Source organism: Excalfactoria chinensis, chromosome 2 (assembly GCF_039878825.1).
Source record: "Excalfactoria chinensis isolate bCotChi1 chromosome 2, bCotChi1.hap2, whole genome shotgun sequence".
In the NCBI taxonomy this organism is placed as follows: domain Eukaryota; kingdom Metazoa; phylum Chordata; class Aves; order Galliformes; family Phasianidae; genus Excalfactoria; species Excalfactoria chinensis.
In genome coordinates this window covers 137327740-137342137 of record NC_092826.1, presented here as the reverse complement: position 1 = coordinate 137342137, position 14398 = coordinate 137327740, and the positions used below count along the sequence as shown (strand labels likewise).

At 46.9% G+C, this 14398-nt stretch overlaps 1 protein-coding gene across 3 annotated transcripts in view; it reads right to left on the bottom strand.

The window, feature by feature from the left end:
* LOC140248163 (mitogen-activated protein kinase kinase kinase 3-like) overlaps positions 1 to 14398 on the bottom strand; it is a 54479-nt gene that overhangs the window by 27219 nt on the left and 12862 nt on the right. For all 3 annotated transcript variants that reach the window (XM_072328649.1, XM_072328652.1, XM_072328651.1), the window contains exon 3: positions 6219 to 6328. In XM_072328649.1, the coding sequence (XP_072184750.1) occupies positions 6219 to 6328 (110 nt within the window). The remainder of the gene's footprint in view (positions 1 to 6218; positions 6329 to 14398) is intronic.

Sequence of the window (14398 nt, the reverse complement as noted above, 5' to 3'; positions counted from 1 at the left end):
TTTCAGCACAGACCCAAAAGCTGAGCTGAACTTCAAGGTAGCGCACGCTGCGCTTCTGCTGAGCAAAACAAACCTTGCGGACAAATAAGTTGGTTAAAAAACAGCTTGTGGCTGGAAAATGTCCTAACATTTGTATAAAGCTCCGGAGAGAGAAGAGAAGAGGGGGGGAAAAAAGAGCCACAACCCTGCTCCATCCTATTCTTCTACATCAACAACAAGGCTGATGTGCTGTGGCCCCAAGCCAACAAAGTACGCCAGATGCCCCACGTTGCTTTGCTCTGGGTCTGAGCCCTACAGCAAACACACAGGCAGCACCAGGGGAATGAAAACCACTGCATTGGTCAATGAGATTATGATACTTTGGGCTAATATAAAAACCATTAACCTCACGCCTTCCTCCAAGAAACCAAAGTCTTAAGTGTGTAAACGCGGATAGGGGAGAGAAAAAGACAACACACAGAATATAAACGAATACGTATGCACATATATATCCTGAGAAGTTGGTTACGGTTTTATTTTGCAGTCTTTCCATGGCTTGCTCATGTTTTGACTCATTGCTGAAGCTGAAATTCATCACCGCCACCAGCAACAAATACTTTTTTCCTTTAAAAAAAGAAGAATAATAACAAGAGGGCAGCGCCCAAAGAGCTACAGAGTCCCAGGAGGATGCAAAGCACTTCCTAAACGCTGGAGCAGGCCGTGATTTTTCACACTCATGGAAATCATGGAGCAACTCATTTTAGATCACATGAAGAACATGGGGTAATGCCAAGAGCTGGGTAAAACCACACGCAAATCAAGTGGGCGATGAAGAGGAAGGCAGAAGTAGCATCTTTCCATAAGGATCTCAACACAACGTGCAAATATTTGGATGGTGAAGCAGAGCGGTGCCAGACCCAACATTTAAAGCTTTGGCCTCCCAAGCTGCCTTCAGTGGGCGCCATGTTTCTGTGTGACACGTGGCACAGGGGAGCACTCAGAAGGCACCTCGAGGCCCTGCTGTGACAAACAACACCAGGGATAACCCCGACAGGAAATTCCACAGCCATTCCCTTCGTTTCTGGATGAATTTCTTCCCCGACATCCTTGTGCTGGCATTTCCTCCAGCCCAGCTAACAAACGGCTGCTGGTCTTTCCCTCTTTCTTTGTCTAGGAAATGAAAAGCAAAACCACCGCAGCGGCAACAAACACACCACCATCCTTCCAAGCTTTCCAGAAAGTATTTTTAGCTCCTTCCTTAAAACTTTATATTTCACAAGAGAAAAAGCCCACAGCCCCTAAGAAGCACTGAGGGGGCTGCAGCTGCACGTTGGGCCTGTGGTGATGGGGGTATCATGGCGGCATGGGAAGGCCTCCTGTGCAAGGCCCTCATGAAGGGGCTCAATGGGGGACATGAAATGAGAGTGGCCACAGAACACTCCCGAACACCGTCAAACCGGAGTGAGCTGGATGGGATGAAGTGAGATGTCGGAAAAATGGAAAAAAAGTGTTTCCAAACGAAATGAATCATGATCCGCTGCAGAGATCCCCGAAGAGCTGAGTGCTGTTTGTAATAAAAGCACACACGGCGCCGCAAAACATGCAGTGGAGACTAAAATGGAAATGGTTTTGGAGGAGCAGGCTGTGCTGAGCACCTTCAGCCCCTTCCCACCCGGACAAGAGACCATAGAGGGGACACTGGTCCAAGATGGGATGGTGTCCAATGCCATGTCGGTGGATCCATCACGCAGAGCCACATGGCTGCCATTAGAAATGGTGTTCTGGTCTGATCTGACAATGAAATGGTCATTCTAGTTTTGCCCTATGAAACCTCAGGGCACCTGCTTTGCCTCAGGATCCCTTCTGAGTAAAATATGGATGATAAAAGAGACCCATTCCTGCATGCTGGAGGGTAAAAAGAATGGTTATTTTCCACCTATTTCATTTTCTACTTGTTGGCTTAGGAAACAATGAGAAAACCCCACAGAGCGACTGTGGCGTCCAAGCATCAGAGCCCCAGTTACTCTTCAGTAAAGCCACAAAGCGGTGGGTTTTCTCCTCAGCTTCTGGCTTTGGTAGAGAGAAATCAGCACCACAGGACCAGGCCAAGGGGACTTCTCCACCTCCCTGACATGCATGTTGTTTGGATTAGCCCTGTGCTTAACCTCGCATTTAGCAACGGGACGTTCGTTACAAGCCAGACATCTGGACTGCGTCCCTAAACCACAATAGGAGATGAGTAATTCGCGTCATTAGGAATTATCCACACAGAACCCCCACGCGCTTTGGGTTATTCAGAATAATCCAACAGAAGGAGTTGTGTCTGGGATTGTCCTCCTGGTGGGTGGGAGTGACGAGGTACCCCAGTCCCCCTGGATCCTTGCAGCTCTTTTCATCCGAAGAAGAAAGCGCAGTAAGTGAGCAGCCCAGAGGCCAGTGGGAAGACAGATGATGTCTAGAGGGCTCACAGCTCTCGGTTACAGACGTTTTTGTTTTACACGGCAGCAAAAATCAGAGAATCATTAAGGTTGGAAGAGGATCTCTAAGATCATCTAGGCCAACCCATTACCAGCATGCCCACCAACCACGTCCCTCAGTGCCACAGATCATGGGCTTCAGGATGTTCATCTCAAACCACCTACTTGGCAGGCACAGCTTTTCCCCAGTTGCTTTTCTGCTGGGTGTTACCTTGTGGCACGCAAGTCAGTGCCAAAACAAGGTGAAACCTCCCACCTACCCCCAATCCTTGGGACTCCATAGCATTTGCCAGCCCCAGATGCTGCTCCCCTCTTGGCCTCTTGCTTCTGCTCCCAAAGTGAGGAAAATATTGCAGTTCTCCTCATAGCATCTCCCTTCTACAAGGCAGTATTTACAGACCCTCACACTCCCCAGTGGTAAAACAGAGGTGTTAAAGCCAAACTACTCTTTCAGTCTACATGAAGACCTACAGATAGCTCTAGAACACGAGCAGTGTTGTATTCTCATAGTGAGCAAGACGTGCCCCGCTTCCAGCTTGCCAAAGAAAAGAGAGTACCGAGGTAATTTACTAAAAGAACAACTTTTAGGTCAGTCTGACATTTGCTGCACACGGGAAAACATTCTTCACAAATATTGGATTTTATTGCCAGAAGACAACTTGCAATCAAAGCTAAAGTGGCAGAGGAATTGCTAGCTGTCACCAGCTGTGACAGAGGCCCATGCCAATACCTTGTCATTAGACTGAACACAGCACTGATGACCAACTTCATTCTGCTAGCAGCCAAGTGCTATTTATATAGTTCAGTGGATGTGCATATAAATAGACAGATGCCAAGCAAGTTAATATAATTGCTTCTTTCTCCTCCATGTTTTTGTTTGGGATCTCTAATTCTTTGTGGTTTCCCTTCTTATCCCACTCATCTATTTCATTAGTGATCACAATGCGTATCCTTGTTTTGCTGTTTCCTCCTTCCCTTTTCCCTGGTGATTGGAGAACAGAGGAGCCTGCCTGGAAGGACTCCTTCCAGTCATACCAAAGGAAGCAATAGGAATAAAGAAGGCCGCAGATTTCAGCCTTCATCTTCTGTCAAGAGAGAACTTCGGCAGCCCTCCAGGAGCCGGGGATGAGGCAGCATTTTGGTTGGGTTTCCGTGTGGACCAAAAGACTACAGCAAGACGCAGAGGGACAAGGAGAGTTAAGCAACACATCCTCGTCTAAAATGTTTTTCAGCAGGAATTTGGAACGCTGACTGAAGGATTCCCATGTTCCACTAGAGCATTTCTTTTTTTTTTTTCCATTAGAAAATACTGCTGATTTATTTATTTATTTTTAATCCAAGAACTGAACGTTCAAACCCAAGCATTACAATGTGAGCGCACTGTTGCAGGGCCTCGCGGGAGACACCTACACTTCCAAGAGGAGAACTGAGCATCCAAGTGCCTCATGCCTCACACTCTCTCTTCAATTAAGGACACAGCGCATCCTTCAGCCCAACCAGCCAACCTCATCACAGTAAAAAATAACGGGAACACCATGTACCAAATGAACAACAAATCACAGGCATGACAACAGCATTTCTAAAGCAATTTTTCCCCTGCCCCCACCACAATTAGAAAGAAAAATAAGCATAAAAAAGACCCAAACAAGTTGATTAACGTTTCTGAGATGCAAACATGAACCAAATCTCCACTAATCCCACTTACTATGGCCACTCCCCACCTCACAGACTAGACTCCCAGCATCCCGCGAATAAGACTTGGTCCAGCTAGTCAGATTAAATGAAGCAACAACTCAACATACTCCAACGCCCTTCATCCCGTGGGGCCTGTTGGTCTGAGTCCTCAGCCCTGGATGCATGAGCGGAATGGGATGCTGACTACTTGTGCCTCCTCCATCACAGAGCTCTGAGTAACTCTGAGTGTGTAGATACAGCCGGTCTGCTTATGGATCAAAAAGAAAAGCCAGAAAGGAGGGAATATTGTCACAAGCATCAGCGCTGTCATTCGGAAGAACAGTTTGATTCCTAACATAATAAAACTGAACGCAAGGGGCAGCTAACATTTCTAAAACCAACTGCAAAGCACAACGTGACCCTACTGGCAATTTGCAAGTGAAGGTACGGAGAGGCTGGGCTGTGAATATAAAGTTCAATCTTATAAAGCTCCTGTGGTTAATGATTCAGCCAATGAAAACTACTCTTCGTGTTATTTTGACTCGATAGCTAGTTAGCTGCATCACTGCAGTGTCTAGAGCTAGTTTTCAAGAATGACAGCAGGAATTTTCTCCCACTGTGAGGAAACAAAAATATCATTTAAGAGAAGCTGAAGAAGTTTTCCTGCCCTGAAAGCATCCTGAAATGGCTCAGGATGGTCCCCACCCACCGACTTGCAGAAATGCTACCCTTGGAGCCAGCCAGGGCTGTGCTGGATTGTGTCTGCTTCGCCTGCAGCTGCACAGAGCCAGCTCCGACTTTCTCCGGTCAGTTCTGCAAACATCTTGGATTTCTTTCAGCATGAGCTGAACGCAACTCCAGTGATTCAACTTGGACAGATGCTGCCGCCAGGACACACTCTGAAACAGACACGCTACGTGCGCATGTGCTTTCGTCTGCACGTGTCTAGGAAGCCTAGAGGGACTCCATGATTTGGAAAGAGGACTTTATGCCTCTACATCCCAAGCTTTGTTAGTAGCACAAACGCCATCAAAATACACATCACAACTGGAAATGACAATCTGGTTTCTTCCTTGCTAGGTGATCAGCAAGTACAAGCTTACACCAGAAGTAGTATTCCAAGTAGATTTGCTTGCATGCTTCTTCAGAAGCTTCTTGGTACCCCTAATTATTTCTCCTTCCCCGCCCCCTTTCCCCCCTTCCCCATTTTCTGTTTTCTCCCCTTGGTATTTTGACTACTGAATCTTTTCTTCACAAATTTAGATTGGCAATGTATTCGTTCCATACGCAAATAGGCTATTAAATTCACTTTAGCTATTATATCAGTGTCAGCAAGTAAGTCCTAATATTGCTCAAGGGACAACTTTTTTTGCTCAGCAAATCAACTCTGAATATTCGACGTGGCCAAAACGTTTGGTTTTGGGAGCATAAAGATAAACAATAGTAATTAGTGTTTAAACACTTTATATAAGAATGACATTATTCCTCCCAAAAGAGCCTGGGTGTCTACGGCTCAATGTTGGCAATCCATCTTTCAAATATCTGAAGTAGAATGTGCGCACGATAAATATTATATTTCATCAACACTGTCAATAGAAAACACTTGACTAATCCAAGTCTTAAAGCTGTAGAGCTTGTAGCAAGTTCCACTAGATTCAGTGGCTAAAAGAAAGAAGTGCCTTACGGTGGGATTTGAGTTATGCAAGTTTCAGGCCCTTTTATTATGTTTAGGAATTACTTGGGGCATCACTTCTAAGCCCTGTTCCTCCATTGCCCCTCTGTGACATGGGGATCATGGCAGTTTCTTTGCAGCTCTTCAAAAAGAAGTTCTAAAGCTTACATGTTAATAACATTTATTCCTAAGTTATGAGCCCACACAACACTTGTTGGCTTCATCTTTAACACTCAGCTAACATCTACTCTAACATTTAACATCTAACAGGAGCTGGACATACTTCTATGCCCTTTCCAACTTGGGATGCTTCACAGTTCTATGACTTAATCTCTGCTTTCACAGCCTGGTGAGCACCATGCCTATCTGCCTCTTCAGCCTACTGGATTTTGAGGCGGACTTGAGCAATGCCTTACCTGTTTGCTGGAGTAGACACAGTTTTTATTCCTGTTGTTGTCCAGCAGTCCCCCACATTTGCCCAATGCTGCCAAATCCTTCATAATAGAGTTCAAAGCTTCTTCCTCATCTGCAAAAGAAGGACAGACAAGTGAAGCACAGAAGGTAACCTCACCCCTAAAAGTGAAGAGTAAAAAATGCAGCATCACATATGCAATCATTCAACCCAAACGTGTCTGAAGTCACGATATGCAGCTTTGCCATTAAGAGAGGCATTGCAAGACTGCACACCACACTCCCTCCCAGTGTATGACAGTCTCTTCATCAGTAGAGATCCTCTGTAGAGCCAAGTTTTCTACCCATGTCCTTCAGAGGTCATTTAAGCTGGGACCTATAGACTAGATGTAGAGTTCAGGGGGTTGTTAGGTTGAAGATGGTGCTCTGTAAAACAAATCTTACAGAACCCAAAAAGCTCTTGCAGCAAGAGATGGAGCACAGCCCAGCTCTTCATGCCCTCCTTCCCTCTCTTCATTAAAGATGCTCAGGAGAAACAACTGACTCAGAACCAGAGCCAGTGAGAAACGGCAGGACAAGACAAAAAACCCATTAGAAGAAGACAACAAACTCAACTATCGAGGCTAGAAGAAAGGCTGGCAAGACACATGATATTTCAGAGTTCTATATTTCAAAGTTCTGCAGTAACCAGTGTTCCAACGTTATGCACTGGAACTGGCTGCCCAAAGAGGCTGTGGATGCCCCATCCCTGCAGGCATTCAAGGCCAGGCTGGATGTGGCTCTGGGCAGCCTGGGCTGCTGGTTGGTGACCCTGCACATAGCAGGGGGTTGGAACTGGATGAGCACTGTGGTTCTTTTCAACCCAGGTCATTCTATGATTCTATGACAGCCAAAGAGATTTGAGAGACCCACCGGATATGAAATCAATCTCCTCCCTTTCCAACACTTCTCCTTTGGCTCACGTGGCCTCTGAAAGCAGCTACCAACCACTGCACGCAAGGTATCCACCACAGGCTCTGAAAGATGCATTTTCCCATATTTACTCTTTTTTTTTTTTCTTGGTTGTAAAAGGGACCTCTGAGGACAAGCCCGTTTTTCCACACGGATTTTGTAGTAGGAAAAAAAAACAACACATCGAAAAAGAAAAAAAAAAGAAAAAAAACCTTTTTTTTATGGTGTGTGTGTGAGGGGAAAGAGGGAGGGACCAGCTAAAAAAAGCATTAAAAAAATACATATATATATATATATATATATACACACACACACACAACCCCCCCACATACACCACCCTCTAGGAATTTTCCACCATAGCTGTATCACTGCGATGCTCCTCCCAAGAGCTGCCCCAAACCCTGCTGGCCCACGGACCGTGTCCCAAAGAGTTCCAACCACTGGGGATTAAGTGTGCAGAAGAGAGTGTCAGCATGAATTACACTCTAGATAGGATGCCCAGGATGAGCCCGTGGCACCAATGAATCCATCACAACAGTGGGATCCTTCAGCAGAGGTGAACCCCCATCACTCTGCAAAATGCAAAGGGATTGAGCTTAAAAAAAACCCAGACATCTCTCTGAGGATGTACTGAAAACGTCCGTGCTCTCACTGCTTATCCCATCACACGGGGCTGAAACAGGAAAGGCTGTTTTCCACCACTGAATCACGAAACATCCTCCTATCAGAGCACGCTACTTCAGCACAAGCAGAGGGACTGAAGGCTCAAAGTGCCCAAAACAAAGTGGAAAAAGCCCCCACACAGAGCTCGGAGCAGGAACCATTTGCACAATCAGTTGCAAAACCAGCACTTCCCAGTCCTCTCGATGTCAGCTTTGCACAGGGACTGATGCTTTCCAGACGGAGCCTCTTGCCCATCCTTATTACTGCTCTTGGGGTCTCCCAGCTGACTCCCTTGAAGGGTGGAGATCTCTGTTCCATGGAAACGAGCAGCCAGCTCAGCCAGCTCAGTCAAAATTCAAACCAGCGCTGAAGCTCACCGGATAATTAAATCCAAATGCCGCTCCCAAGCCTCTACTGCAGAAGGGGTGTCACAGGCTGCTCGCTGGCTTGGTTCAAGCAAGCACACGGTGCAGGATGAATGGCTTTCCCAAAGGAAAAATCACAGGGAAACAATGGGACAATTCTGTACCAACTCACTGAGCAGCGCTGTAGGTTGATGGGATGAAATAACATGTAAACAGGAATATTTCTACCAAGGAAGACCAGGATAAAGTAAAGCTGATTACACAGACATCAAAAATAAATGTGAAAATCAACTGTGCTGGATGCTGGACCTTTGACCTCAGTGTCTCCTCTTCCACCCCTGGTTTTCTCATTGACTTTCAGCCATCTCCCTTAGGGTGAATTCATTTCTTTGTTCTCCACTCCCACCTACACCCCAACTTCGTGCTTTTCAATCAGCTCAATCGATCACACCCACCCAATCAAGGACCGGGGCCAAAAGTAATAAAGGTCTCAATGATTTCCCAAAGGTTTGGTCTGGGGGGAAGAACCCAGAGCTTAGAAGCGGTGAGGTCAGACAGGAGCACGCTGAGGAAGCGGTGACTACAGAGCTATAATGGACATTGGGAGAGTCGACTTTAGGCTTCAATGAAAGCCATAGGGTCACAGCGCTGACCCATTTTGGTAGGGTCTTGTATTAAAGCAAAGCACCTCTTTCTCTAATCGGCCCTATAAGATGCTAAGACACACAGGTCCCAGGCATTACATTATGTGAATGCAGAGCACTCAGCACTTGCAAAATCTGCTATGAAGTGAAATCAGAAAGCCACAACGTGACACATCTCCTGCAGAGACAAGTTCCTGGAGCTGCTACAGCGCCTCAGTTCTGCTGTGCGTGCAGCAGAGAGGAACCTGAAGTTTCAGTCTTAGTACTGCAGCTCTACTGGTGAATAACAACAAAAATAAGCATGGGAGAAAAGAGTGAGCCTGAAGGTCAACAGGGACCACCCAAAACAGTTCAGCAGTCAGGAGAGAAAGCAAATGAAGAAGGGACAAAGGAATAATTTAGCTGTGTTCAGAAGGTCTAGACAGTGCTGTTATTGTTGGCTTTGCTAATAGGTCATTACTAAGAGGCAGCTTACGGTAGTTCCATGGAGCTCCTTCCATCAACAGTGCAAAAAATAAAGTCAAAAGCAGCACCAGCTGTACGAAGCACAGAGAACAGCCTGCAGAAGGAAGGCAGGGCCTTGTAAAACAGCACAAGGTCTGATTTCGGCCTCTCACCCACCAAGGCTCAGAGCTTGGGAAAAGATGGGGAAAAATCCTGGGTGTTGCAGAAGGGGAACGTATTGTTTTCTGAGTCAGCCCTGAGCAAGGCCGGAGCGGTGGCTCTGGGGCTGCACGCTGCCATGCAAACTTCTGCACGGATCCAGCGTAAAACCACAGCCGTGGCCACTTGTGGTCACTAAAGATCCCACTGTGCTTTGCACAGCCGTGGTGTTGATGGCCCAGCCCAGCTCAGCTGTCGTGCCCGTGTAAATTCCAGCCATTGCTCGTGGCCGTCTCTCAGTAAGTTGATGCAACCACAAGGGATGTCCCCAGGCAAAGGGAAGAGTGCTGTGAAGGGTTACGGGGGTCAGGAATAATGATATTTATCAATTACCAAAGAGAACCCTCACCTGAAAGCCAAAACTCAGCACTTCAGCATCACTCAGCGCAAAGGGCAACCCCTGCCTGGATGGATGTTCAGCTGAACTGTCAAGATGGGAAGAGATGGGAGCTGCTGTCTAAGCCTCGTTTTATGGACACAACTCTGTGACAGACAAAAGCCTTTCCAAAGCTTCTCAAGTCTACAGACAGAGCTAAATACATTAATAGAAGCTTAAATTTGGTTAGCACTTAACTCCATCTGGCCTTCCTAGATGTATACAAAGACCTCAGAAATTCACTTAGCAGTCTGCACGTCAGGTCCTGACCTGGAATTAAACACAACAGTCTTTTCCAAGAAGCTCTCCAGAAAGTCTCAGTTTGAAGAGTTAGTTAGCGTGGTAATTCCAAAACCTTCACCCTAACAAACCTCAGCAAACACCACAGTAGAATGAGATGTTCAGCGCAAACACATTCCCATGGTGGCCCGTGCACTACGGCAGAAGTTCACATCGACTGGATCAACAGCAAGTGGGACTGCCCGCTGCCTTTATCAGAAGGTCAGAGAACCATAGAATCACTAAGGTTGGAAAAGACCTCTAGGATCACCAAGTGCAACCGTCAACACATGAGCACCATGCCTACTGACCACGTCCAACAGTGCCACATCTGCCCTTTTCTTGAACAGGTGAAGGCATCGCTCCTGATTTTACCAAGGAAATAGCGCTGACCTATATGAAGAAGGTATCAAAGAACCTTCTCGTGAGGACAAATACTGCCTTACTGCCAAAAGCCAGCAGGGAAAAGCTTGGATATGAAACTTGCTGAGCTTTCTAGCCTGCAAAGCACTCAGACCACCAGCTTTCTTCAGAGCCTACAAACACCATCAATGTCCTGGCACCAGGATTCAGGTCATGCAGAAAATAAGGTATCAAGACAGCAAAGAGCAGAAGGGATCAATCAGTAAGAGAACATCGTCACAGTGATTGCCCCAGTCAAAACTAGGAAGTATATCAGCGATGTGAGCTGGAAGCATCAGCTCAGTGCCATGACTTGGAGCACAACAAAAGCCTGTAAGCAAGGAAGTTCAGGACCAGACACTCCCACAGGCAGCTACAAATACAATTTTACAGCTCATCCTCCATGAATGGGATCTCTATAAATGACCTGCAGCAAAACAGCCTGCTGCGTGCATCCACCCAGTGACAGAGATGGAGATTATCTTCTATTTAAACTAAACCTACGTGCACGAACCATTTTGCTGCTGTCTGGTGCAGCATTTGGTATCTGATGTAGAGAAAGATTATCCAATGACCCTCTCCCAGCCCAGACTGCTATGCGCCGCAGCAGACACCAGTGGAGCACATTCCCTTTGCAAGTCAGCAGACTCTGGCCGGCAGCTGGATCCTGCTGTCATTCACTCTCTTGCAACCCCACCCAAGGGATGGCAAGGTCACCCTGTGTTCTCCTCCAGGGCAGGGCACAGCTCAGCAGGTCGAACAGAGCAATTATACAGGAGGAAATGAGGAAAGACCCTTCTGATATGCAGGATTTCTTGGCAGGAGTTTTGCTCGCTGACGTCTTCAGCTTGGGACACACTCACTTGGATTAACGCTGTGAGGTGCTGGGATTTCTTGAGGACACTTTTAACACCATCATTCCTCAGTTAGGATGAGCTACATAACCTGACTGGTACTGACTGTTACTAACACTCTACCTGACAAACACTTGTTCTCCATACAAGCATCTCACAGACGCTCTTCTCATGGATAAAACACATTTTGAGAGTGCCTGCATCCTATTCCCCTTCATAAGCTATCCCCCAGCCACCACGGCTATGCTGGGCTGTAGGGGTTGCTTAGGCCTGGCCACATCCCCCAGCCATAGAGAACTGGAGGGGACCCCATGGTGCCATCACCACCCACTATGTACCATCACCCAACCCCTACCCCATTACTTTCCTCAGCTAATTGCCCCCTGCTACATGGCCATAAAGCAAACCTTCCACATTAAGCAACTCAACGCACACAGGTAGCGTGGCTGGAATGACGAAAGCTCTCACACAGCATTTGACTAGTGAACAGCTTGTTATCAAAGCCCATAAAGCAATCTTAAGCACAGCAAAGATTAAATAAGCCTATCTCTGTTAGCCAAAGAGCTCCATTTACCCCACAGAGCACTAAAGTGAAACTTAACCCAACCTTGACCGCTCCAGCTGTCAAATGCCTGCTAGCCATGAACCCGCACTGCGCAGTTCCCAGTTGCAGCCCTCAGGAAGACTGGAGACAGGGACAGGAATGCAGCAGCAAGATTTAGGGCTTTCCTGTATCTGCTTTGAGATAAACCACGCTAAATCTCTGCCTCTCGGACAAAGCAGTTGACCCTCATTTGTTATTGCACGTTACTCTCGTGAGGCTTCTAGGAGACACGCAAGTAAGGACTCAACTGTTACAGAACCAAAATAAGGCTGCAGTTCCCCTGAGAGGAAAAGAGAAAATTCGGGAGCTGTCTGGTTTTATGGCATGATGCATTTTCTCCCTTAGCATCTCCCTGCAGAACTCCTCACCACTTCAAAGGTGCTGGTTTCTCTCCCTCCATCCACAACCGCCTTTCACGGCTCTTTCTTGCTAACCCGCTCCCTTGGCTCCAAAGACACGACTTACCTTTTCCTGTCATGGATTAACATAATTAAACTGAACCTTGGGTAGTTTTTCCAACCATTTTTTCCAGCTTCGTTTCAATTCTGCTGCTTCTGAAGAAGGACTTATGCACCTAAAAGCCAGCCTGTTTTTTTCCACCTCTATCAGTTTGGTCTAATAAAAGATATTACCTCTCCTCACAACCCGCACATCTCTTGAGCGCACTTGAGAGGAAGAAAATGTTTACCCCGTAAGAAACACGATTGGCAAGTTATTTCCCCTGACTGCCTCTGGTACTTGGGAAGGTTATTTGCAGGCTCATAAAGACCTCTTTCTCTGTCCCAGCTCAGCTACTTCCAGTGCTCAGTCACAGCCCTGAGCCTGTGAACTCCTCATCTGTTGCTGTTGCACCAATAGCTGCGGCATCCCAATTACAGCAACGTGGGGCTGAAGCTCTACTCCCCAGGTTCCCAAAGAGACCGGCATGACCTGAAACAGGGCTCCAGGGCACAACATCACAGGGAAAGGGAGAAGGAGCTTAACTTGGATATCTCTTGAAAATAACAAAGCTGGAGCTGGAAACCTTGACGTGCCTCAGGCAATCAATGGGGCAAACTGCTGCAATTCAACCTGGTTTTCAATAAAGAAACAGTAGGAACTGCAGTATCCGAGCACAGGATACTGCACAATATTGGGAGATCAGCGTCCAGTGAGAGGGTCACCTCCATGCAGTTGTCTCTCTTGGACCCACGCTCAGCCTTTTCAAACCGCTGTATCTCTAAAAATAAGATTTGATGCACTTGGGAAGCCCACATTCAGCTTTGCTACACCTAAACTGTAACCGTGTACTACCCCATACAAATCACTATCTCCTTCAAAAGCCATTTCCAGCTACAAACTACCCTAAAGTTCTCACCACTCTACTTGTAGGAAGAAAAAGTCAAATGCTTCAGGGTAAATACAACAGTTACATATTTGCCCCAGGGCAATATTGAACAGGAGCCCAAGTGACTGCAACACCAACGCATGAAGAGAAATGAGAATAATTCTGTCCCAAGCTCTTAAGTTGCATTCAGTTCCTCTTCCCTCAGAAAACAAGCCCTCTGTCCTACCCCACACAAAGACCTCTAGGTTCTCCATAGACAGAAAGAAGGTACAGGTGTTCAGAGATGTGGTTATAGCTGTATATACACAGCAGAGCCCATAGCACCAAGGACCCCTGGGCTAGCCCTAAGCTGGCACACGCAGGCATGCTGTGTTGGTCCTGTGAGAGCAGAGCAACCTGTGTGCAGCACTGAGCTCTGCTGCTGGCTGTTATGTCAGAGGTGCTGCCCACAGAGATGCCACAAGTCCCCACTTCCCATCTTGTGGTCTCTGTGCAAGATCACACAGCCTCCCTAGAACTCATCAGTGCCATGCTGAACTCTGAGACACCGAACAGACTATAAATAGGATCCTGGGAAGAAAGGCAGACCTGGAAGGGACCTTTAGAGCTCAGCTCATCCAACACACCCTCTCTGTGGTTCCCTAGAAGGGAATCAGTGAAATGACTGCAAATTCTCTACTTGTCCCTTGAAAACGTTCCCACATCTCAGTACACAGGGGAAACAAGCACACATACAAGGGGTGGGGTGTTTGTAGTGATGAGCCCCAGTGCTCCAAGCAATGGCATTTGATAAGGGACAGGCACAGCACCTTCCATCCACGCACAGGAATAAGCAGGACTGCAAACCTCTGAGATCTTTGCTTTCTCCTTCCTTGCAGGCCAACAGGTCAGGAGGCCATCCAAGCTCCATGTGTTAATTACATATTAATACCTACGTGAGACAGAACCTTTGTTCTTCAGCCACCATTCTCTTTTCAAAGTAAAGAAACTGAGCAGAAATCCCTGCAATCGCTAGGACTACCACGTGCTGGCACAATGGTGTACACGTCGCTTTGGA